The sequence below is a fragment of the Gadus morhua genome, chromosome 7 (genome assembly GCF_902167405.1).
Source record: "Gadus morhua chromosome 7, gadMor3.0, whole genome shotgun sequence".
Classification (NCBI taxonomy): Eukaryota; Metazoa; Chordata; class Actinopteri; order Gadiformes; family Gadidae; genus Gadus; species Gadus morhua.
This window is the reverse complement of record NC_044054.1, coordinates 14165441-14187940: the sequence shown is the minus strand read 5'-3', so window position 1 is coordinate 14187940 and position 22500 is coordinate 14165441. Positions and strand designations below refer to the sequence as shown.

General features: G+C 46.8%; 2 protein-coding genes across 3 annotated transcripts; one reads left to right on the top strand and one right to left on the bottom strand.

The window, feature by feature from the left end:
- The first annotated feature begins 1038 nt into the window (after window positions 1–1038).
- gsx1 (GS homeobox 1) lies at window positions 1039–2292 on the top strand. Its single transcript, XM_030362136.1, has 2 exons — window positions 1039–1674; window positions 1860–2292. The coding sequence occupies exons 1-2, from the start codon at window positions 1302–1304 to the stop codon at window positions 2207–2209; spliced, it is 723 nt and encodes a 240-aa protein (XP_030217996.1). The 5' UTR covers window positions 1039–1301; the 3' UTR covers window positions 2210–2292.
- Window positions 2293–7667: 5375 nt separating this feature from the next.
- On the bottom strand, window positions 7668–22368 carry arhgap31 (Rho GTPase activating protein 31). 2 transcript variants are annotated; one of them, XM_030362055.1, is made up of 12 exons: window positions 21770–22368; window positions 18369–18471; window positions 17435–17579; window positions 16817–16899; window positions 16465–16572; window positions 15841–15983; window positions 15246–15459; window positions 14693–14814; window positions 13870–13926; window positions 12986–13636; window positions 12186–12283; window positions 7668–11797 (listed from the first exon to the last, which is right to left on the bottom strand). In XM_030362055.1, the coding sequence occupies exons 1-12, from the start codon at window positions 21867–21869 to the stop codon at window positions 9296–9298; spliced, it is 4326 nt and encodes a 1441-aa protein (XP_030217915.1). In that variant the 5' UTR covers window positions 21870–22368; the 3' UTR covers window positions 7668–9295. The 2 variants fall into 2 exon arrangements, with proteins under 2 accessions (XP_030217915.1, XP_030217914.1); XM_030362054.1 differs by having other exon boundaries at window positions 7668–11803; window positions 21770–22367.
- Between the last annotated feature and the right edge of the window lie 132 nt (window positions 22369–22500).

Genomic DNA, 22500 nt, shown 5'->3' with positions numbered 1-22500 from the left:
GTAACACATGGCAACACGAGGAGAAATGAAAGGAATTCGGCTAAAATGAAAAGAAATGTCATTTTGCTCCTAGCCCTGGTGTCTTTGAAGGTGTTGTTGAGCAGGGCCCTAAAGTGAAAGAAAATGTTTTCCTATTACTTAATTCAGGTCGGGCGGGGCGGGGCCCTCCGCTCGGGCCCTCTGACAGAGCGCCCTTTGTGCGCCTCTATCCGCCGCTGTCACACACTTTAATTCGAGTCTCTTTCTCTCTCATTGAAAAGTCCCCACAATGACATTCAATAAGGGCCGGCAAGTGAAAACCTGGTTATTTTTACATATTCTTTCCCCGGCCTGGCAGGGGCCCGGGCTAAGGAATTAATCACTGAGCATTGCCTTCGGGGGATGACTTGTCCTTTTTTTTGTGGCCAGAAATGACACATTAACCCTTAAATTAATATACATTTATACTGAATACGATTTAATTCATCAACAGCGACGTTTATTTATGCCGGGCGACCCAACGGCCCATCATTTTAACTAGAGCATTGAAACGTGGCTTTAAAGAACGGGTTAGGCCTGCTTCTGTGCTTCCCAAAAGGTTGAATCTTATTCTAGATTTTAATGAAGAGATTAGTGTTAGTTGCAGCCCCGCAAGATAAACAACATTTACCGGAGAAACGTAAACGATGGGATAAAGCATTGTGTCAGATCCATCAGGGGACACGCTGAGAATCCCCGTGAGAACTGGCCCCTGGTGTCTAAGTTAGGGACCCCAGATAGAGAGAGCGCAATAAGACGCTCTTTATCCATATCTAACGCACTCCATTTCAAAGACCCAACCCACTCCAAATGCGTACGGCGCCCTTCCCAAATCTCGCTTCAATGTATTCTTTCGTAAACGTGGGCTTTATCTCTGATAAAATAGGTGATAATGAAAAAAAAAAAGGGGGGGGGGGGGTCGGCTAGTGCCGCCTCTCGCGGTGTGGGTGGGGCCGACAAGAAAAGACTACATTATGCAGTTCATTTAGTTAACAACTGAAATAATGGGGAAGCGTGCAGTGGGAATGCCAAGAGAAAAGCAGCAACCCCATTGAGAGCTCTCACCGAATCACCGCGTAACCGTCACATGTCCGGAGACGCGCGGCCCCGCCACCGGTGCTATTTAAGGCGCTCGTCGCTCTCATCAGCACCAGTTCGCTGTCCACTCTCTTTACGCGAGCACTCCAAACTGCACTGACGACGCGCGCTACGAATCTCTACCACTCTTTCTCCACACACACACACGAGCACGCAAGAGAAAGTTTCTACTTTTTCCTGTCAACATGCCGAGGTCTTTCCTGGTGGATTCGTTGATTTTAAGGGAGGCCAATGACAAGGGCAACGAGAACAGCCCGCCGCTGTTCCCGTACGCGGTGCACTCCGGCCACCACCACGCGTTGCCGGGCTCCTGCCACTCCAGGAAGGCAGGGCTGCTGTGCTTCTGCCCACTGTGCATGGCCGCTTCGCAGCTGCACCCGTCCCCGCCGTCCATGCCTCTGCTCAAGGCCTCTTTCCCCGCCTTCGGCTCGCAGTACTGCCACTCGGCACTGTCGAGGCACTCCTCAGCCAACGGCGCGCACCTCGGCCACGGCCCGGGGATTTACCAAGCCACCTACTCCATGCCCGACCCACGGCAGTTCCACTGCATTTCCATCGGTGAGTTTAAAAGATGGTTGATTGCTTTTTTATGTGCATAACTTAGATGTAAGTTAGCAGACCGGGATGAGCGAAACACATTACCACGCACGCCCTAAAAAAGTTGTCGTTACGCACTTATTTTTGGGGTAAATTGTGATCTGATTGTGTGACTTATCTCGTGTTCATTGTTTTCCTTCTCACAGAAAGTAACAACGCCAAACTTCAGAGCAGCAAGCGCATGCGCACGGCCTTCACCAGCACGCAGCTTTTGGAGCTGGAGCGCGAGTTCACCTCCAACATGTACCTGTCGCGGCTGCGGCGCATCGAGATCGCCACGTACCTGAACCTGTCCGAGAAGCAGGTGAAGATCTGGTTCCAGAACCGCCGGGTGAAGCACAAGAAGGAGGGCAAGGGGAGCGGACACAGGGCGGGGGGCACGCACAACTGCAAGTGCTCGTCCGCGCGGTGCTCGGAGGAGGAGGAGGAGGACAGCCCCGTATCTCCGTCCTCCTCGTCAGAGAAGGACGACGTGGACCTGTCCGTGTCCCCGTGAGATCTACGCTCACTCGCACGCACGCGCGCACACAACCACACGCGCGCGCGCGCACGCACACACACACACACACACACACACACACACACACACACACACACACACACACACTTACACACACACACACACACACACACACACACACACTCACACACACACACACACACACACACACACACACACACACACACACACACACACACACACACAGACACAATATGACTCTCGCGGTTACCGTAAAACTTTGAATGCAGCCAAAAAAAGACTGTTACTTTTGAGTGCAGTCGTCTGTACATAGGAAGAAAAAATATATATGAACAGGGGGTTTCTCTGACTTATTGTATAGTTGAACACATGTTGTACGTTTTCTATGTAGTTTTTTTTTAACGGTTTGTAAATTTGTTTTCGCCAATCTAAGTATGCTAGAAAAATGTGTAATGATGAACAACCCAAATGAAGAAAATGAATTGGAAGGAGTTGTTTAGTTTTGGGAAGAAAGCAGTATTTTGTATTGATGTTAAAAACTAGATTCACTCTGTGTGTGGATGGTACAAAAGTAGGATTCCTGACATTACGGCATTGTCGCCAGAACACTCTGAAATTATATCTTCAGTGTCATTAAGAAATATTTATTTATTTAAAATGTTACATGAATAAACATATTTCTGAGAAATCTACCCTTGATGTTATCGTGTCAATCAAACATTGCCTTGTGTTTGTCATGTCAATCAAACGTACCCTTGCGCATGGGAGCGCGCACTGGGCGCGCGGCCGCGAACCAGAGCCTTGGACAACTACTGAAAAACCGAAGCTTGAGTTTACTAAGGAATAATGTACGTCAGTACAAATTTTCTTTAATAAAATATTGCTTGAAGGCCAATACATAAGGAGAAAGAAGGAATAACTACAAATTTACAGTTGGGTATATTTGCCCTAAAGTAGCCTATAGTGTATACGTCCCTTGGATTTCCTAGCCATTTTTGAAAATGTAAGATTACATAAAGCAATATTGGAATACTATTGGAGTTAAAGTATCCAAGTGAAAGGTGGACAGGCAGCGTGCACTATAGCGGGGAGAATCCAAGACGCCAAAGACTAACTTAGTTAAAAAGTTTGCAGTGCGCCGTTTGCGTGCGATGATCTGATGCACCGTGCAAACACTAAACCTAACCTTCTCTATGACTAATCCGAGTGCCAGCAAACTGACGGATTGCCTATATTTGCACATAAAACGTGCCGGTGTGTGCAGCTAGGGGTAAACGGGGGTCCATAATAACCTTAAAATATGCTTATCTATAGAGTCGTCTCGGGTCTCCCCATATATGAATAAACCATGTGTCTTTTGTACACACGTATATATATACATATGTCCTCCCAGGTTTCATAGAATGACCTGTCAGACTCCGTCTAAACCTGTCCGGATCCTCCTCGCGTGACTCTGAATCAATCCTCTCCACGCAGTCCACAGAACATCATATAGACGCGCGTACTTCTGTCGGAGGTTCAAGGTATACCGAAAGGCAGCGGTGTGGATGACAAACCTGTAAACACACACACACACACACATACACACACACACACACACATGGTGTGTGGAAGTGGCGTGGTCCAGTGTAATAAAGGATGTTTCACCTGCAAATGTAAGTTATATCATTCCTCCTGCACAGTCTGTGAAACGTGTGCCGTAATTATATGAACAAATGTATAATAGCCCTATAATAACAAAACAAAAATAATGGCTTTTAGGTCACGACGCAAAAGAAAAAAAAGTGAAGGACGCACAAATACAAATAGCCTAGGTCTCTTGGTTGTCTCCTTCAGTTAGGTTACACACATTCATTTCAAAAATAAACTCCCAAATATATATTTGTGTAATTTATCAGTTTATTGTTTAAAAAGTTATAGATTATTTGGAGTTCATATAACCAGATTTACGGAAGGATATAGTGCAGATGCCCTCTCTGTAAGTACTACTTTACGCATCTATCCTGCTGCCTTTAGATCCATGCGTTGCCCCTTCTCATCAACGCGCCCTGTGCAACAGGCTCTAAAGAGCAGAGTTTAAATTGTATTTACTTCGTTAAAAACCCATCGCCAGACTCCACTGCCAACAAAAAAGCTGTTGTTGAGTTGGGGAGCCACAGCACCGCATCTCATGGCCCTTTTGTATCACCCTGGACTGGGAGTCTCTCTTGTAAACTTTCCTTTAATTGTTCACTTAACCATTTTAACAAAACCCTAATATTTGCATTTGTTAAGATATGGGATTAGACTATTTTGTTAATTGCACCATAGAGTCCCATTTTGCTCACTGGGTCCTCGGCAAAGCGCCCTTTATCCGTTCAATAGCCCCGGGGTACGCGCCCTGGGGGAGCTTATGGCCGCTCGCGGTGCTCCAAATGCTCAATTTATTTATTCTTAATTTTGTGCCTATCAATTCATTGTAGCAGAAAAAGAACGACAGTGTCTTTTGGAGAGAAGAAAGGCGAATTGTTGACGTAACCCTGACGGAGCCGGGGAGAGAGGGCTCCCTCGGAGCTCGAGAGCGGCTTGAGCCAACAGGCGCCCATCTAGCAGACTCGCCCTTGTCTTTATACCGGCTAATTTTTTATTTACGGCCTTTCTTTGACATGTCTCTTATCTATCAGATTAAAAGACCAGCTTGTAACAAATCAGTCTGCACGATTTACAACAGCATTACAAGGGGACAAAGGGAGCCGCCGTCAGTACCTGAGAGTCTGGTAGACGGAGCGGCGCTGCAGCTGATTCGATGGTTGGAAAATACGCACGAAACAAAATACTTGAATCCTGAAAAAGAGCCTTTGTACGTTTCTTTAGAAATCAAGCAATTCTGCATGACAAAGGACAATTAATAAGCCGTCTTTTCACGACCAGCAGCTGGTTTCCCCGTCAAGGAAAGTTGGAAAAAAATTCAGACTGAATGCGCGCAAAAGCCCTTTGCGCGCAGACAGAAACCCAAGGTGACCCATTTGGCACAGTTAAAATAACCAAGCCGAGGTAAAAGCGAGGGAACTGTCAAAAACATTTAAGCTGAAATATCTTGAAATTGCAAATCCCTTTATGTGAAGGGACGCTGCCGATGTGGGTTAGTGGTACAAAGGAGGTGGTTAAGTTGGACACTCTTTGGAGGCGGACACGTGGCTTCTCCATGAGGAGCCTCTCGGACCCGCGCGGCCCTCAGCGGCACTACACATGCACAACCCCAAACCTTTTTAATGTTTCACGTTGTTTAGGGATATATAATCCTGCGGAATGTATCTACAATGTTTGATGAGAACAGGATAAAGTTGTTTAGGTACTTTAAAGTATAAACGGATTGGGTTCTTTTGTTCGTTTTCCCGGAGGAGTCTGGCTGCTCACAGCTCTGCTCCCGTCGATGGCTGGTGGTTGTTGCTGCCTGGTTGGAAGGTTTTCACTTGTTTGTTAAGGGATATAACTTAGGTGTTATGTAGTTAAATGACTCTAAGTAAGTTGATAAATGTTCATTATTCCACTTGTGGAGCGCTTTTAATGGCTTTTTTTTTTGTAAGGTAAAAATACATATTTAGCATACTTTATTGCTATGAAGTATAAAAAAAAAGTACTTATCTATAGAGAGCATGTTTTTGTTTTTTAGGGAGCAACAATCTGTGTCAGATAGTTAAATATACATTTTCACAGTTGATGAGACAACAGCCGTGACCATGAATTGACCTTCAACTACATTTCACTGTTTAACCCTTGGGAAGTGATGTTCCCCATTTATTTTGCTATTTGCCACATATTTGGCACCAAATCGTTGAAAACGGCTTTGGTGTACAACGGATGGGAATGAAAAAAGTAAACAGCCAGTGAAACTTTGCCAAAACAGAACTTCACACAGTGAAGCAGTGTTTTAATCCCAGGGGCACTGATTATTCCCTGCAGGCTGTATAACGGTCAGCATTTCCATATCCACCAGTGAGATGATGAACCTCCTCTCCGCCTCCCGTCAGCCGGCCGGCTCTAATTGAAATGCAACATGCACGCCGACCTGTTCTGGGATCAGCGAGAAGGAGGCTGCTGCCTCATTATGGAGCCATAGACTCACGTGTCAAGGGTCGAGGAAATAATGAAGTGCGCGGACTTGGAAATGACCTTTGAACGCGTATACCTTTTGCTTGAATAGAATACGGTGCTTTTCTTTTCCCCCTAGAACCGGGATTGTTGTTGCCCCGATTGGGATCATTTGATTCGTTACAGGTATCATCTGGTTGCTTTCACCACTGCTGCGGATTCGTCAATTCAATTAATGTTTGAATAATCCCCTTTAGGGACTTATTGTAGGTTGATTACACGTTATGGGGACATTTTAAGAATGAGCTGATAGTTTCTTCCAAGGGCCAAACAATGCTAACAATCAAATGGTTGTATATTAAAATGATTATTGTAATACATATACATATGATATATAATATAGTTTATCCAAGTGGCCTGAAGCCTAATGAAACAGTGTTGCCCTGCAGTCAGCGGGACAGGCCTAGAAATACTCGACTTTACTTTATTTTGTGTAATTTAGTTTCTTGGGATAGTGCAGGTAAACTCAAGGTCGTCTCGTTAATTGAACCTTAATTAAAACCATATTGTCCGAATATGACTTTTCATTTAATATAAACACATTATGAATGCATTGATAGATTCTGACGATGATCAGAGCTACATGTTTGTTAAGGGTTTAAGGTACTGATTCATTATTGATGCAATTTATATATAATTAAAATTACAGCCTACAAATAGATGCAGGCCATATACAGGGATCGTTAACGCACACACACACACACACACACACACACACACACACACACACACACACACACACACACACACACACACACACACACACACACACACACACACACACACACACACAAACAAACACACACACACACACACACACACACACACACACACACACACACACACACACACACACACAAACACACACACACACACGCATAAACAGGCATGCACACACAACATCATTTGTGAATATCTTTCAAACACACTGCCTATACTAGTAGCAGGATTAAAATGTGGGATGTTTTGATTTCCCATGCAAAGAACCACAGGCCTCCACTCACTGAGATGATGAGTGGAGAATCGCCTCGAAAATATTGAACATGAGCGACACCCGGTGGCGACTGCAGCTTAGTGGATACACAGGGTGTTTGTGTGTGTGTGTGTGTGTGTGTGTGTGTGTGTGTGTGTGTGTGTGTGTGTGTGTGTGTGTGTGTGTGTGTGTGTGTGTGTGTGTGTGTGTGTGTGTGTGTGTGTGTGTGTGTGTGTGTGTGTGTGTGTGTGTGTGTGTGTGTGTGTGTGTGTGTGTGTGTGTGCGCGCGCTCGGGTTAATTTACATTTAGTTATGGCTGAAATGCCAGATACTGTTAACAGATAAAAAATGAAACAGCTTCCAGAAAAATGTAAATATATATATTTTTATTGACAGATAATATCCACATAGAGGAATACCTGCACAATACAATACAAAACATAAAACATAAATGAAAACAATCATTGATGGCTTTGAATACTTCCATTCGTACATACAAACACACACTCTCTTAACTAATATTAATGGTCAATAAGGCAATTTATTTTCAATGAAGATTTCTGTAAAAACAAAATAAAAAAGCAATGCAAGATCAATGAACACTTAAAATATTCGTCTTTAATTCGGGTTTAAGACCAAATGATGGCTTGATTCCAGAAGTGTAGATGGCATTTCAGCCGAAGTTTGGTTGTGATTTTGCTTTAAGTTTCAGTCATGGACAACGTCTGAGAAACGTGTATTTCCCTAAAATCTGGCAAAATGCACAAGAGGGATGTGTCCTCTCATATCTTTAAAATAGGGTCTATATTTACACTTTCTATATCATGTTTCTGTTGTACAGTAAGAAGCAGACAAGGGCAGTGTCCTATACATCATTTTAGATTATGTTACAAGTGCACATAAAATGTCAGTTTGTTTGAGGATCGCTATCTCACTCACAGACGCACTGAGAAAATATATCTATAAAAATTCAGCCCTTCAGTCAAGGAGACACAGTAAGTATTTCACAAGAATGTCAATAATGTGATAGCATTCAACTGAGCTTTGTCAATTTCAATTCATACATAATTCTAACCCTTATAAAATAAGAAGAAAAGGACAGAATTGACACAGTAAGATTACAAAATAAAATTAACTTAAATCTTTAGGTCAACATATAATATAAATCCAGTATGACCTTGTGGTTAAACAAATGCAAAGGATTTGTCTTTTAAATATTGAAATACGGTCATCTTATCTTTGACACAATTAGTCACTTCAGTCCCTGTTTTGTAAAATAGTCCAAGAATAAATAAAATAGTTTCTAGCGGAATAGACTACAGTAGAATCAAAAAGCAAGACTCTGTTGAAAATACGTCCAGAATTACATGCAACAGTGATGCGTCTTCCCTTTATTTAACGCATGGTAATGCAATGGGACACTTCAGCCCTATATGTACAACATACAATAGCGTACTCAAACTACTCAATCAGTAACATAGTGACATAAAAACGTCCATCTAAAAGTAGTCTACTCTGGTCTCAATCGATTGGACAACAGCGAAATCGGAACATATATAAGAATAAATTGTCGACAGAATACATTTCTATTACAGCTCTTGAAAAGGGGACGGTACAGATGCAATTATTCTACAGTTGCAAGAGGAAATCTGAATAGGAAACACTCTAGCATGTAGATCCACTTTCCTATACGTAGTTTCACCCCCACTTTAACCGTTTGGATATGCCTACCCTTCAAACGGGATGTCTTGTTCTATTCCATCCTTATATAACAATCCATAATCACAATACACCTTTAAGAGCCATCTGCTAAGACCTTTCACTGACCTTTGATTCCTCCACGACTTCCACACGTATCCTCCTTCTAAACAACTGTAACTGTTTTTCTGGACCCCCTCAACGACCAAATGACCAGCGAATGAACCCTTTAAATACATGATGTCATTCAAAAATCCAGTGAAGTGTGGGTGACGTGCGAATAAGGGGGGCTGAACGAGTCATTCGATCTGTCGCTGGGTCCGGCTCTCAAAGATCATGGAGCGTCTCTGGGGCTGGTAGAAGCAGCTGGTGGACGTCTCCAGCCGCTGCCCGCTCTTGGGGATGGTCATCTTGTTCTGGAGCCCCTTGCCGTCCCCCGGTGTCTTGCGGAGGTTCACCCCCGCGGTGGCATCCTCCCGCCTGGCCAGGGATGTGGCGTCATTGAGGCTCCTCTTGGCGGAGAGCAGCAGCTTGCTGTCGTCCAGGGGAGGGAAGTCCATGATGGGGAAGGGCGGGCTGAGCAGGATCAGGCTCTGTGGCCTCTGCCGGTTCCTGAAGGAGGGTCTCTGGAGGATGTTGGGACGGTTGGGCCGCGGGCAATCCAGGAAGACATCCGTGTCTGCGGGAGGGGTGGTGGCGGCGGCGGCGGGCTTCCGCATGGTGACCTGTGGTTCCTGGAACCGAGACGCTCCGTTCTTGGCGGTCTCCTGGGGGGGTTCCTGAGGCTTCTCCGCAGGGGGATGCTTCTGGTGTCTCAGCACGGGCTTCTTGTTCTCTAGCTCCTCCTTCTTCCTGAGCGCCCCGGCCGCCGTGGTCGCCTGGGAGGCGGGCGGAGCCGGCACCGGGGTCTGCTCCCGCGGCAGGTCGGTCCTCTTGGGGGTTTGGTTCTCCTGTTGGCGGGCCGTGCCGCAGTGGTCGCCGTCCGGGCGCAGGTGAGGGATCTGCGTGTACTGCACCTTGGGCGGGATGACGGGCACGGCCTTGGCCTGGCTGGTCTTGATCATGAAGGCGGTGCGCACCGAGGACACGCTCACCGGGGCCGAGTTCCTCCGCAGGGGGGCGTGGCTGTTGTTGAGGAAGAGCTCCAGCTCCAGGGCTTCCTGTCCATTGTCTCCGGGCGGCGGGCCGGGCAGCGGGCCTCGCTGGAAGGGGGTCGGCTCCTGGAGGGGACGGCCCTGCTGCTGATTGGAGATGTCTCGGATGCAGCGACGCCCCACCAGGTCCAGGTTTAGCGAGCAGGGCCGAGCGTGTTTGGCCGCTGAGCCTTCCTCCTTCCTCACAGACGTGGGACACGCCTCCTGGGACCACTGCCTGCGGAACCGCTGCGGCGCCGCGTTGCCGTTACCGTGGGTGGTCTTTGGTTTTATTGCCGCGCCGCTTTTACCCGTCTGCTGCGCTGCAGCGTTGGGGCCCGTTCCATTCGTCCTGGGGAGTAGAGGCTGGAAACGAGGCACTTTTGGTTCCTCTGGTTCGTCTGCGTTCCCCTGACCCTGAGAGACGGGGGTGCCATTGCTTGCAGGGTACGACTTGTTCATATTCAGTGGATGAGATGAAGTTCCTCCTCCTCCTCCTCCTCCTCCTCCTCCTCCTCCTCCTCCTCCGTCCGCTAAGCTCAAGGTGGGGCAGGGTGGGGCGGGCAGGAGGTGGCTGCTAAACAGGTCGTCTATATCGGGCGTGTGGAGCGGACTGGTGACCCACTCTCTGGAGCAAGAGCTCAGCTCGTCCCAGGTCTCCCCCGGGTCCAACTCCTCCGAGGGTCTCGCGCACGCCTCGTCTTCATTCAGGTGGCGGAACACCAGGGTCTTTGGTCTGTCCTCCAGACGCATGGAGGATATCCTTGCTCTGGGGATCTGGGCCAGGGGTTTCGGACCACCTTCAGAGGAAGCCCTGGGTCCGTCTACCAAATGTTTAGGCGATGTTGCCCCTTGCTGAACCTCTGTCAGGTGGTCCTTTCCATCTTCAGAGGACGCCTTTGGTCCGTCTAGCAAACATTTGGAGGTTTTTGCAGCTTTTTCAACTCCTGCCAGGGGTTCCTGTCTGGCCTCAGATGAAGTCTTTGTGGAAGTGGTTATAGTCAACACCTCCTCTGGTGGCTTGTGATTCTCATACGTCTCTATTTCCACTGCATTGTTACTTGCTCCTGCCAATACCCCCCTGTCCCCTGAGTCATCCACTGGAGGCATCGTGTTTTCAAAAAGATTGGCTTGAGTGAAATCCAAACTTTTATTCCCAGAGAGGCCCTGCCAGTGTTTGATATCAGTAGAGGTATCCAAGCTCGTAGACTTCACCATTGAGGCTCTGTGTACTTTGCTCATCTTCTCCTCTTTTGAAGGAGCGCAAGGGAAAGGGTTCAGCTTTTTATCTCCGCCCGCATAGTCCATGTTTTGGTAGAAGGGAAGCAAGATGTCCGACTCCGAGGCCTGCTTCCTGACGCGGTTGGGCCCTGTAGACCCGGAGGGGATGTCGCTCAGAGTGACGGTGGAGGCTTTGGGAACGCCGTGGAACACAGAGAGAGTGGGGGAGCTGGAGCTCCTCTGGGACACTCCCCCTCTTCCAAACCTGCTCTTCAGGTCTTCGCTGGAGCTCAGAGCGGAGCTCTTTCGCAGAGAGGAGATCTCGTAGGAGGCCTCGGGGCAGAAGATAGGCTTGAAGGTTTTATCCAGGAGGTCCAGCTCAGGCTCAGTGATCTTCAGTTCATTGTGGAGCTCCGACCACAGCTCTTGCACGCTGGGAGAAGATCCCTTGTCCTGGAAGATATTAAAATGATACATTCATTGATGGATATTAGCCAAATTAGGAGACAATGCAGCACATTTATCTTAGTTGATCTAATATATTCTAATTGTTTGAGGTATAATTATCTTGATCAACAGACCTCTTAGAGTGCATGTAGTCAAAATGGAAAGGGGTGATAATGGTACATCATAATACGCTTTACTTTATTATCCATTATTATCATGATGAACACAACTATACATACCGATACGGAGAAGAACATCTGTTATCAATATGAGCATTACCTTATATGATAATATGATACGATGATAATATGATACAATAATAAAATGTATTTATTATTTATTTATTATTGAAAAATGGGTTAGGGATAGGTTAAAAAAATATGATTACCAGTTTCCCAGGAGATGATGTTAAATGTTCTCCAGAACATTCCAGTTTTGAAAGACCCTTCCCTTCTCCAACATCTTGTGCTGCTCTTTCATTGGAATCTAGAGTGATTAAATGTAAATTATAATAAAAATTCAGTGATTCTTCTTAGTACTTTGTACTACACAATCAGGTATATGTGGATATGAGCATCCAATCAATAAAATCATATGATATTTTCTATTTATTTATTTATTGATATTTCCAGAATTCTCCATCTTGGGACAAAACAGTAGGCCACTATCTTATCTTATCTTAATCTCTCTACTATATCATAATATGTCATATGTCATGTGTCATATCATGATATAAAGAGGAGAGAAAATAATCCAGGAATGTGATCTAAAAATAAAAAAGTTCAAAGGCATCCCATCAGGGAATAAAAATAACATAGAACAGTACCACCATCAACTACATTGACTAAATAGCATAACGTTTAGATATAAGTATGCTACGGGAGTTGTTGCGCTTAGTTATTAAATTATATTAAAATTAGCTATTGCTTTTGTCCAAAGCGATGAATCATGCGGGTACATAAATTCATGAAAACATTAGAGAGGGCTAGGCATCATGGGAATAATCACCAGAAATATCAGTACAACGTCTCACAGCCACAGAATGTGTCTGCCGTCACGCCAGACTGACTTACAGTGCCTGGAGCACCACCTACTGGTGTAAACTGGTACTACCCTGACGTTGGTCGCAGTCAGACACAATCAACGGCAGCAGCAGTATCTTACTGGTCGAACGCTAGCCTCCCCTACCAGTTGAGCTGAGGTCTGAGGTCGCCCGCTCTGGGACGTCCCCTGCTGGTCTCCCCCGTCCCCCGTCCGTCTCCAGCTGCAGCAGTGACGAGGAGCAGCTGGAGCTGCTGCTGCTGCTGCCGCCCTCCCCCAGGAGGGGCCTGATGCCGCCCGCCGTCCTGTCCTTGACGTGGGAGCGGCACGGCGTGCTGTTGGAGCTGATGACCGCCGAGACGCGCAGCGGCACCGACACGGAGAAGGGCTCCGAGATGTTGACGGCCTTGCGCTGGTGCCGCGGCGACGAGGACTCCAGAGGGAACAGGCTGCCCGGGAAGGAGGGTTTGGACGCGCCGTGGGGGTGCTGGTGGGTGGAGCCTGAGTACAACATCCTCCGGTTCTTGGGAGACGTGGGTTTGAACCCGGGGAGGTCGTCGCCCTTGAACACCTTCAGCTGCTCCGGGAGCGCCTTCTGAGACGGCGAGGAGGAGGAGGAGGAGGAGGAGCCGGCCGCCTCTCTCTGATTGGTCGTCGGGGGGGTCTTCCCTTTGAACTCCCACCGCTGGTCCTCCTCCCTCAGGTCGTACAGGGAGTCCGAGCCCAGCGTCCGGGACTTGGGCTCCGGGGTCGCGGCGCCGTTGGATCCGCCGGGTTGGCTCCCGGTTCTGTCGTCGTCTAGGGCGTGAGGAAAGGACTCTCAGTTAAAATGCGAATGAGGTTTAATCAAACAAACGCATGCCTCCGCCCTGCCAGGAAGAAGTCAACACGAAAAATACAATCTGTATACATTGTAATACACAAGGTCTAACTTATGGGGAAGGCAAAAGTACAGTAGCAGTAGCAGTAGCAGTAAAGCGCTGTACGAGTGTATTGGAAAGTATATGATTTGATTATGCTGAGTAGGTTACCTATTTGAAGAGAGCACAACGAGTCCATGCTCCTGGCTGGGCGGAGAGCTGCCTTGTCTGTGAAATAATACAATCAGACTTCATCACACAACACAAAACGATACTCTGTCTCTGCTCTAGGAGATATCTTTAGAATATATGATTGGTTAAATTATTAAGGTATGATCTGAACTGAATAAGTCTAAATCTGTATCACATTTCAACTTTATGGCCTTTGTATTCATTCACCCTTTGCCTATTTCTATCATGATATGCTTGTATTCCTGGCAGCTTGTAAACCAGTGGCTGCAGTCCTATGGTACAGACAACAACCTCAGCCCCTTGCCTACATGGTTCTTTGTTCTACCGTTTCATCACTGTGGGTGTTTTTCTATCTTTAAACTGTAACTACTACTTGTGGTTTAGCCTTGCTCTTAAGGGATTCTTGGTTGTCCCCTCTGAGTGTATTGCTGTGCATCTTCCCAAGTTCCCACAGCCATGCTCCCATAAAACACACAGTATATTTAGTACGGGCCTTTCAGAATGGAGTTTTCTTTAACAAGGACCTGGCACTATTGCATGTCAGTCCCAAACTTTGGTTGATTAGCAACAAACTCCACAGATTTCTATCGTAATATGATAGGCTTAACCCTGATATTTACGTAGTCATTCATTCAACAGACATTTACAGTGAACTCAGATAATATATACTGTATCTTTCAATAAGGGGCGGGTAGCTTCTTGCTCAAGCAGCAAGCCACTATGGTGGCCGGCCCACCTTAGCCGGAGGACGTTCTGATATAAACAGTTGGATGTTGTAACACTGGATAGGTTGAGAAGTTACCTGTGTTTGGTCCTCTGATGAACACGCTGCCGTTCCGGCTCAGTTTGCCTTTGGATTCGTTCACAGACCTCCCCAGGTTGAAGATGGACTTCCACTTCTTAGATTTCCCAGAGAATTTTCTCCTAAAGAACAGACGTTCAGCACTTTTAGCGCTGAATGTATGTGAATGTATTTGTTTAGCCCTGAATCCTAGTTACAGTCTATAAGTTATTAGCAACACCTCCTAAGGAATATAACCTCCCAGAAAAGAGGGAAACACCTTGGAGCAACTGTACAGTCCAGGGACCATTAGAGGCTCATTAGATACCTTCAATAAAACTACGTCCAGCAGCACGCCCTCAACTCAATCCAAACCGCTCATACATCATGACTCATATCCACCCAAACAAGCCCTGTGTTTGTTCGCTTCTGGTACCGTTGCTACAACCAGTGACTACAACTTAGGTAAGCTGCCTGAATAAAGGCTAAAGGTAGACAGAATACATTGGGATTCAAACACAGAGCAACCCGTCTGGGATCCCACGCGGCCCCTCCTTGCCCCCTGGGCGCCTACTTGCTGTCGGAGATCTCCAGCACGGTGTGGTAGAGCGTGGCAGTGCTGGCGTCGGGCAGGCTGTTCTCCCGCTGGCGCTCGCGGTGGACCGGGTGGTTGGGCCCCAGCGAGCGGGCCTGGGCCTCCTCCAGGCTCATCAGCTTCATGGGCCCGTGGCCGTGGCCCGCGCTCAGCGGCAGCGTTGCGTAGCGTTCCCCGCACGCATAGCTCGGCGCTGGGTGGAGGGAGGGGCACAGGGTGAGCCTTATGTCACCCATAGGAGGCCCCGAAACATCTTAGCATGGCGCCAATTCATTTTTCTTGCGTCGGATGACTGCATACAGCAGGGATCGAACTCAGAACCTTTTCTCAGAACCCTAGCCATGACACTTAACTCACTCTGACTTACTTTTTACGATGGCAGTTTTGGTCATTTAGCCGATGCTTTCATCCCAAGAGACTTACATTGATCTTTAAAGATACACGTCATCAGGAAGCAGGGAGGGGTCCGATAATCGTCCCCTGTACTATTTAATTGCCAATACAGTTAGGGGGGCGACAGCAGTACCTTTGGGCCGTGGCTGACTCTGTGTGCGTAGAGTCTGCGGAGGCCTACCTTCTTTCGCCTTGCAGAGGCCGGTGCCGCGGTTGAAGATCTGCTCTGTGTGGTTGAGGATGAACTCCACCACCGCCTGCTGCACACGCACCTCCTGGAAGGCCTTGTCCCCGCTGCACGCCGACGCGTCGATGTCTTTACACCTGGGGGATGGGCGGCGGGGGGGGGGGTAGAGAAAGACAGGAAAAACTCTTCTTTACAGACATTGTTTAACTGTTCTTGAGTTGTCACATAAGTAACCAAGGGAAGTACTGAAATGATCGCCAGTGGGTGAAAACCTATCACGGATGGATTTGGTCTGAAATCCATCCCGGATAGTTGTGTTGGATTGGGGCCTATTAACATCCATTGATATTAAGGATATACAAAGGACAAAGTCCTTTGTTTGAATACAAAAGGACGACCAAAGGACTAAATCTTTAGTGGATGCAATATCCATGCACACATATACACTTAGCATCGTTTGGCACATGCAAATCAAGGGAATTTAATCTCGTAACTTTGGTCGTAATGCCATGTCCTTCCAAGTCCGTTAGTATAGCCTAGCTATACTAGCGGACAGAGTCACAGGTTCAGGAATAAAGAAAAATAACTCCAAGTGCCAGCCTCCGACACCACTCTCACCTGAGGAGGTTGGGGGCCCAAACCAACGCCAGGTTGCGGGCGTGCATGTTGGTCTGGCCGCTCAGAGTGGCCAGGAACGACAGGTGTTTGGTCAGGAACTCCAGGGTCCTGATAGGGAGAGGCAAACAAAGTGTGTTTTATGCATGTTATGCACATGTTGCTGGTACTGGCCCTTTAAAAGAAAGGCGGTCTTCTGATCGGATGGCAGTGAAGTAGCCAGGTAAGGTCTGAGGTCTGAGGTCTAGCCTAGGGACCACAGGACGGAATCTAACCTGGATGGACACAAGGTGTGTTGCCTTATTATGAAGCCCTGGCGGCTGGGGCTAGCGGGCCACGCCCTGGTTGTGCTCACCTGAAGTGGGAGACGGGGAGCTCCTTGATGACCTGCTGAATGTGCTCCAGCTTCTCCTGCGGCTCCTGGATGCGAGCCGCCTCCTATTGGGAAGAGTATCACTGTGTTACATTCAGGGGTCCCGTGGTGGGACAGGGGTAGAGTATCACTGTGTTACATTCAGGGGTCCCGTGTGGGGACAGGGGTAGAGTATCACTGTGTTACATTCAGGGGTCCCGTGTGGGGACAGGGGTAGAGCTGTGGGGGTTAGGGGTTCAGTTCTCACTGGGACCACCCATGATAAGAAGGTGTGCATACATGGTATTGTGAGATGCTCCTCTGGATAAAAGTAATCGATCAATGGATCACACTAAAGAGCGAGAGGAAGAGAGCGAGAGCGAGAGCGAGAGCGAGAGCGAGAGAGAGAGAGAGAGAGAGAGAGAGAGAGAGAGAGAGAGACTAACAACAGCACACCTCAGCACAAAAATATATATTTTACAGTAGACAAATAAAGATATGTCTAGGAAGAGAACATCAGCTGATTGTGTGTCATCATAAAGTGACCTACGGTGAACCAGCTGTAGAGCTCATAGGTGTACAGGTGAAGGTGTTTGATGGGAGGTGACAGTGAGGACCTACGGTGAACCGGCTGTAGAGCTCATAGGTGAGCAGGGGGTTGGGCAGCTCCCTGAAGTAGAGCTTGCATAAGGAGCCCACACAGTGGATGTCCTGGAGGTACACCTCCTTAGTGAGGTCAGGGCAGGAATCACTGCTGAACTCCTGCCTGGGTACACACAAGGGAACGCACAGGCACGCACGCACACACACACACACACACACACACACACACACACATGCACAGACGCACATACACACACATACACACACACAAACATACATATAAAGTAAATATTTACTGTGAACTTTTCGATGTATCATTCAGTATATCAACATTTTTCATTTAAGAAATAAACATTATCTAAAAATATGAACCTTGATGTAGCTTCAACGTTACGAGCGTTATCATCAGACAAGTAAACATTTTGTCCACCTTCACTGCAACAACCTCAGAGACCCCCACAGGTCCTCATAAGTCAGCAATAAGTCACATCAAAGTCATGAGAAGGAGGAAAAACTCCCATTGTTATTGACTGGAGATTATTTGATCAGAAGTAACATTTTCTTATAACCCCAATCCTGTCCCATCTCTCTCTCTCTCTCTCTCTCTCTCTCTCTCTCTCTCTCTCTCTCTCTCTCTCTCTCTCTCTCTCTCTCTCTCTCTCCCTCTCTCTGTTGTTCCTAAGGAGCCCCTGATTTAGAATGGAGCTTGGGTAACTAGAAGTGTTGCTTGCCCATTCAGTCAGAAGATTCTGAGGAACCTCTGATCTAGAAGATAGCTAGGGTAGGCTTAGTTTTCCATTCAGTCCGTTTTTCCTGAGGGAACCTCTTATCTAGAGGATAGCTAGGGTAGGCTTAGCTTCTCCATTAAGTCAGTGGTTCCTGAGAAACACCTGATCTAGAGGGTAGCTAGAGAACGCTACACCTAGCTTTCTCATCCATTCCTCCTACCTACCTGAGACGCTGGATGTTGGAGGTGACCCCGGACAGCCGGTAGATCCCGTCCACCACTCCATGATGCTCAATAAACTCTGCACATTTCTTCAGAACCTGGGGGACTGAGAGCACAACACACACAGGATCAGGAAAGACCGTTTAAACACACTGGGGGGTCGTGGATAATAGACTCGGCTACGTATACATCATTGGTCTGTATTTGGATTATTTTTCGGGAAGCTATTATTTCCGTTACCTTCCATAGCAAATAGTTGAATCCTAATTTCCTTCCATTTATATAACAAATTGAGGAACTGCATAATTATTTCACCAAAATAAAGATTTCATAGCACATTTAAGATTATGAGCCACAGTCAAGTCAATGGAAGGTAGTGGAGTGACTATATACTGTAAAGTTCCTCCAAAAATAAAAACTGGGAAAGTACAGCGGGGTCAATATTGAAAATAAGAAGTCGGATAACGTCAACAGTTTCATATAGCCCATAATCCAAGTCACACTCTCAAGGGGCTTCACATCCTGCACATAATACAGCACCTCTTCACCCTAAACCCTTCATTGGAGGACATGGAAAAAGTCCCTAAACCCAGTGGGAAGAAACCCTGAGAAGGAACACACACGAGGGATCTCTCCTCCGAGCGACGGTGAGGAGTGCAACAGGCCATATTAACCGAAAGGGCAGAAATATAACGGGAGCACACAAACAAAGCAGAAGCTAAGGTAAACTCAGCACTAAATACATGCTTTGTAGGGGACAGTGTGAACAGCAAAGGCTGTGCTGCGTGCTCCAACACTGTTGGGCTGCAGAGGAGAAGGTGGACCTCCACAGGAAGTTAAAAAATGGTTTGTTTGTTTCAAAGGAAGCCTGTCCCACCCAGCCCTTGTAGCTGGTAATACTTGCGACATTTCCTCTAATAGAAACAGACTTTTGAAAAGTTACCACCAACCCCATGCTGTAGCCTTTATGATTGTACACATTACAAATCACCAATGGTTCATGATTGAGAATGCGGTCTAGAATTGATGTGGGTAATCATTGTTTACCATCGTGCATGCAGCTTGCTAAACCATGTTAATTTCAAAGCCAAAGGGCACCAGTCATCTCTATAAGGTGATATTTGCATTTCTAGCGTATTAAGCAAAGGGCCTTGGTTGGATTAACTGTACACAAAGCCTATACATACACCTATAAATACGCTGGTTAAAGTGGTTTTGGATGTATTTAGCATGGATTGCTGTCCAACAACGTTGTGAACAAAGGAAAGAGGGCCTTGTCTATTTATAATTTATAATTTCTTAGTATTTTTTTAGTGAACCTAGCCACTTTGAGTCCCAATAGTGGCTTTTCCACTAATATTAGTTGTATTATGCAGAATCATGCTTTTTCTCTCATCCAAATTTGGAGGCTGGGGCAACATCAAATCAAACACTTTAAGAAACCTTTATGCTAAATTGCTAATTTTAGGCGGTGCTGTGCGCATGAAACGCTGGATGGAGCACAAGCTATAACCACTGGACCCGGTGGAGAAGCCCTTATCTCTGCTGCTCTACGAGATTGGAGCTCTGGTTTCCACTGGACTGTCAAAACCTCGCTGTGCTGTGACAGTAGAAGGAAACCACTGGGGTGGCTGGAACCATCACAATGACAGGAAACGTTGGGAGAACGCTAATTGTTTTGCCAGATTTAGAGCCATGTGAGATCGATGTGTGGAGCGCTGATCATGTTGAGCAGCGGTGCTCATGTGGATTGAAAAGTGTTACACATTAAATCGTATGGTAGATCTTATCATAGATCTTAACTTAAAATCCCTCTTGGGGGTTGCACAACACAAGTAAATATTAAGACAAAATTGTAATCAAAATGGTAGTTGTAGGTTGTGCTCGCAAAGCCTGGCGGCTTCTAAGCACTGCAATCCACAATGAACCGATTGATACAATTGGAGTCAAAATAACATGTCACATGACTTATTGTATGCCTTATGACACCCTATTTATAAGTTCTGTGCGGGCAACAAGTTTTGTTCTCATTTAGTTAGACAGAGGAGACAGACTAAAGACTTTGTGGCCAGTGATTTGTAAACCAGGGCCTAAAGCTGCCATTTTGGGGCAAAAGTAGTACTTATTCAAAGGCTAAATCTGTACACATGGCAAGGTGGAGCTAAGGTCAAGCACTGGGCCCTGCGCACAGAAGCAGACCAAATAATTGTAAGGTATTCTGTGGTTCTCAGCTTAGTGCTTTTAAATTGAAGTGTAATTTCGTGGCTCCTCAGGTTTTCCAGTAATCTGTAGAACAAGTGTTGTACATTCTCCAGTGACTCATCTTTTTTTTACCAGGATAAAGTTGTAGCAGTCCTGTGCTTAAGTTTATCGACACTGTCTGTCTTCCCCTGATGCAACAACAAATTAGTTATTTTGGGGCCAGACACAGTGTTGAGTCACATGTCTAGTTCCAGGGTGCTCTCCGAAGAAAAAGTAATTTGCGGCAGAGGAGACGATGAAAGTCCTGTTATTCTAACTAGTTTCTGTATTTTCACGCCCTGGCTCGTAACTGTAACACACTCCCAATTAAACACTTTGCTCCATTCATCCCTGACGCAATTACAGAGTTTCAGTCTACGCCTCAGCCCACTAAACAGCACAACAGAAACAGCACAGACCATGTTAAATATATAGGTCAGGGCGAGAGAGGGAGAGCACAAGTTATAGTTACACTTGTAAACCCAGCACTTTAGAGTCATATCAAAGTTTAACTGGGATGATGGGGAAAGTTTCTCCAGGGCTTCTCCTTCTTCTTGTGTTTATTTCTGCCCCCGGCTCACCGCTAGCTCGGCAGACCCCTGGACACACACAGGCTCCTCAGTGCCCGGAGGAAGCTGACCCAAAAAAAAGAAAATACCACAGACTCTGAGCCACGCCCTGCATGACAAATCCCTCATTTTATTCGCTCAATGCTTCTTGAATGAGTTGTCATTCAAACACGACAGCTTTGCCAAAGTTTCTTGCTCGGTACGGAAACTTCCACTAAGAATTCCCCCAGTCCATTTAATGTTACCAACGGTATATCCACAATATATGACTCATGCCTTTTATGTACTTGAGTGGTTCTAGCCCTTTTTGAGCTATATCTTTATTGTCGAATTGTAAGTCTCTTCGGACAAAAGTGTCAGCTCAACGAATGTTAAGCAAGTCTGACTTCTGACTTCATATTCTCTGTGGGAACGCAACAAGCTGCACAACGCCACAGTATATATAAAACAAAGTCCTACTGTTCTCCCTAGCGAGGCCTGTATGTGTACAATCAACGCTTTCACCCCTGCCCCGTACGATTGTGCTCGCTTCAATACAGCCGATTCACACCCGACATAAGATAGAGCGACAACTTTAAAAAAATAAGACTTTACCATCTTCTGCTGAGCTCTGCAGATGTTCGATCAGGTCGCAGCCAAACACATTGTCGCTTCCTTTCTTCTTAGACTTCAGCTTCGACCCCTTGTTCTTCATGTGGATCCTCCTCAGATGTCCAGAAGACCTAAACAGAGAAATGTCTGTGGACGCGCTGCAGCGCCTTCACATCCATAAGATCTCCCCGAGGAAGAGAAGGTAGACGTCGCAGACTAAAAAAAACAACGTTCTCCCACCACGAAGAGGTCGATGAGAAGAGCCCCACGGTTTCCAGTGTTCAGAGTCCGCCAGCGTCTGCATCCGTTCACATCTTGACCATCCTCGCCGTCGTGGGATGACAAGCTCTCTCCCCTCGCTGCCCTCTCCCAGATGTGACGTCACCTCTCTGCTCCGGCTCCTCAGCCTCGACAAGGAATACCAGAGGGAAAAGACACAAGTCGTAATCTCTGTTTGTTTGTATAAAAAAAAGAGTCTACAGAGTCGGTGCCCTGGTGGGTTTCAGCGCTATGTTGGAAAGCTGAGAGGAGGGTCTTTTCTCCTTTGCAGCGAACAGCGTTGGACTTGGTTTCCTGTTGTTTTTTCTTCTCTCTCCCCCCCCCCCCCCCCCTTCCAGCCTGGGCCTGGTTATCTCCTCCTCCTTCTGCCCTCACTCCACACAGACCTCCTTCTCTTTCTCACAGCCTCCTCGCTCACCCAGGCACTGGACACACACACACACACACACACACAC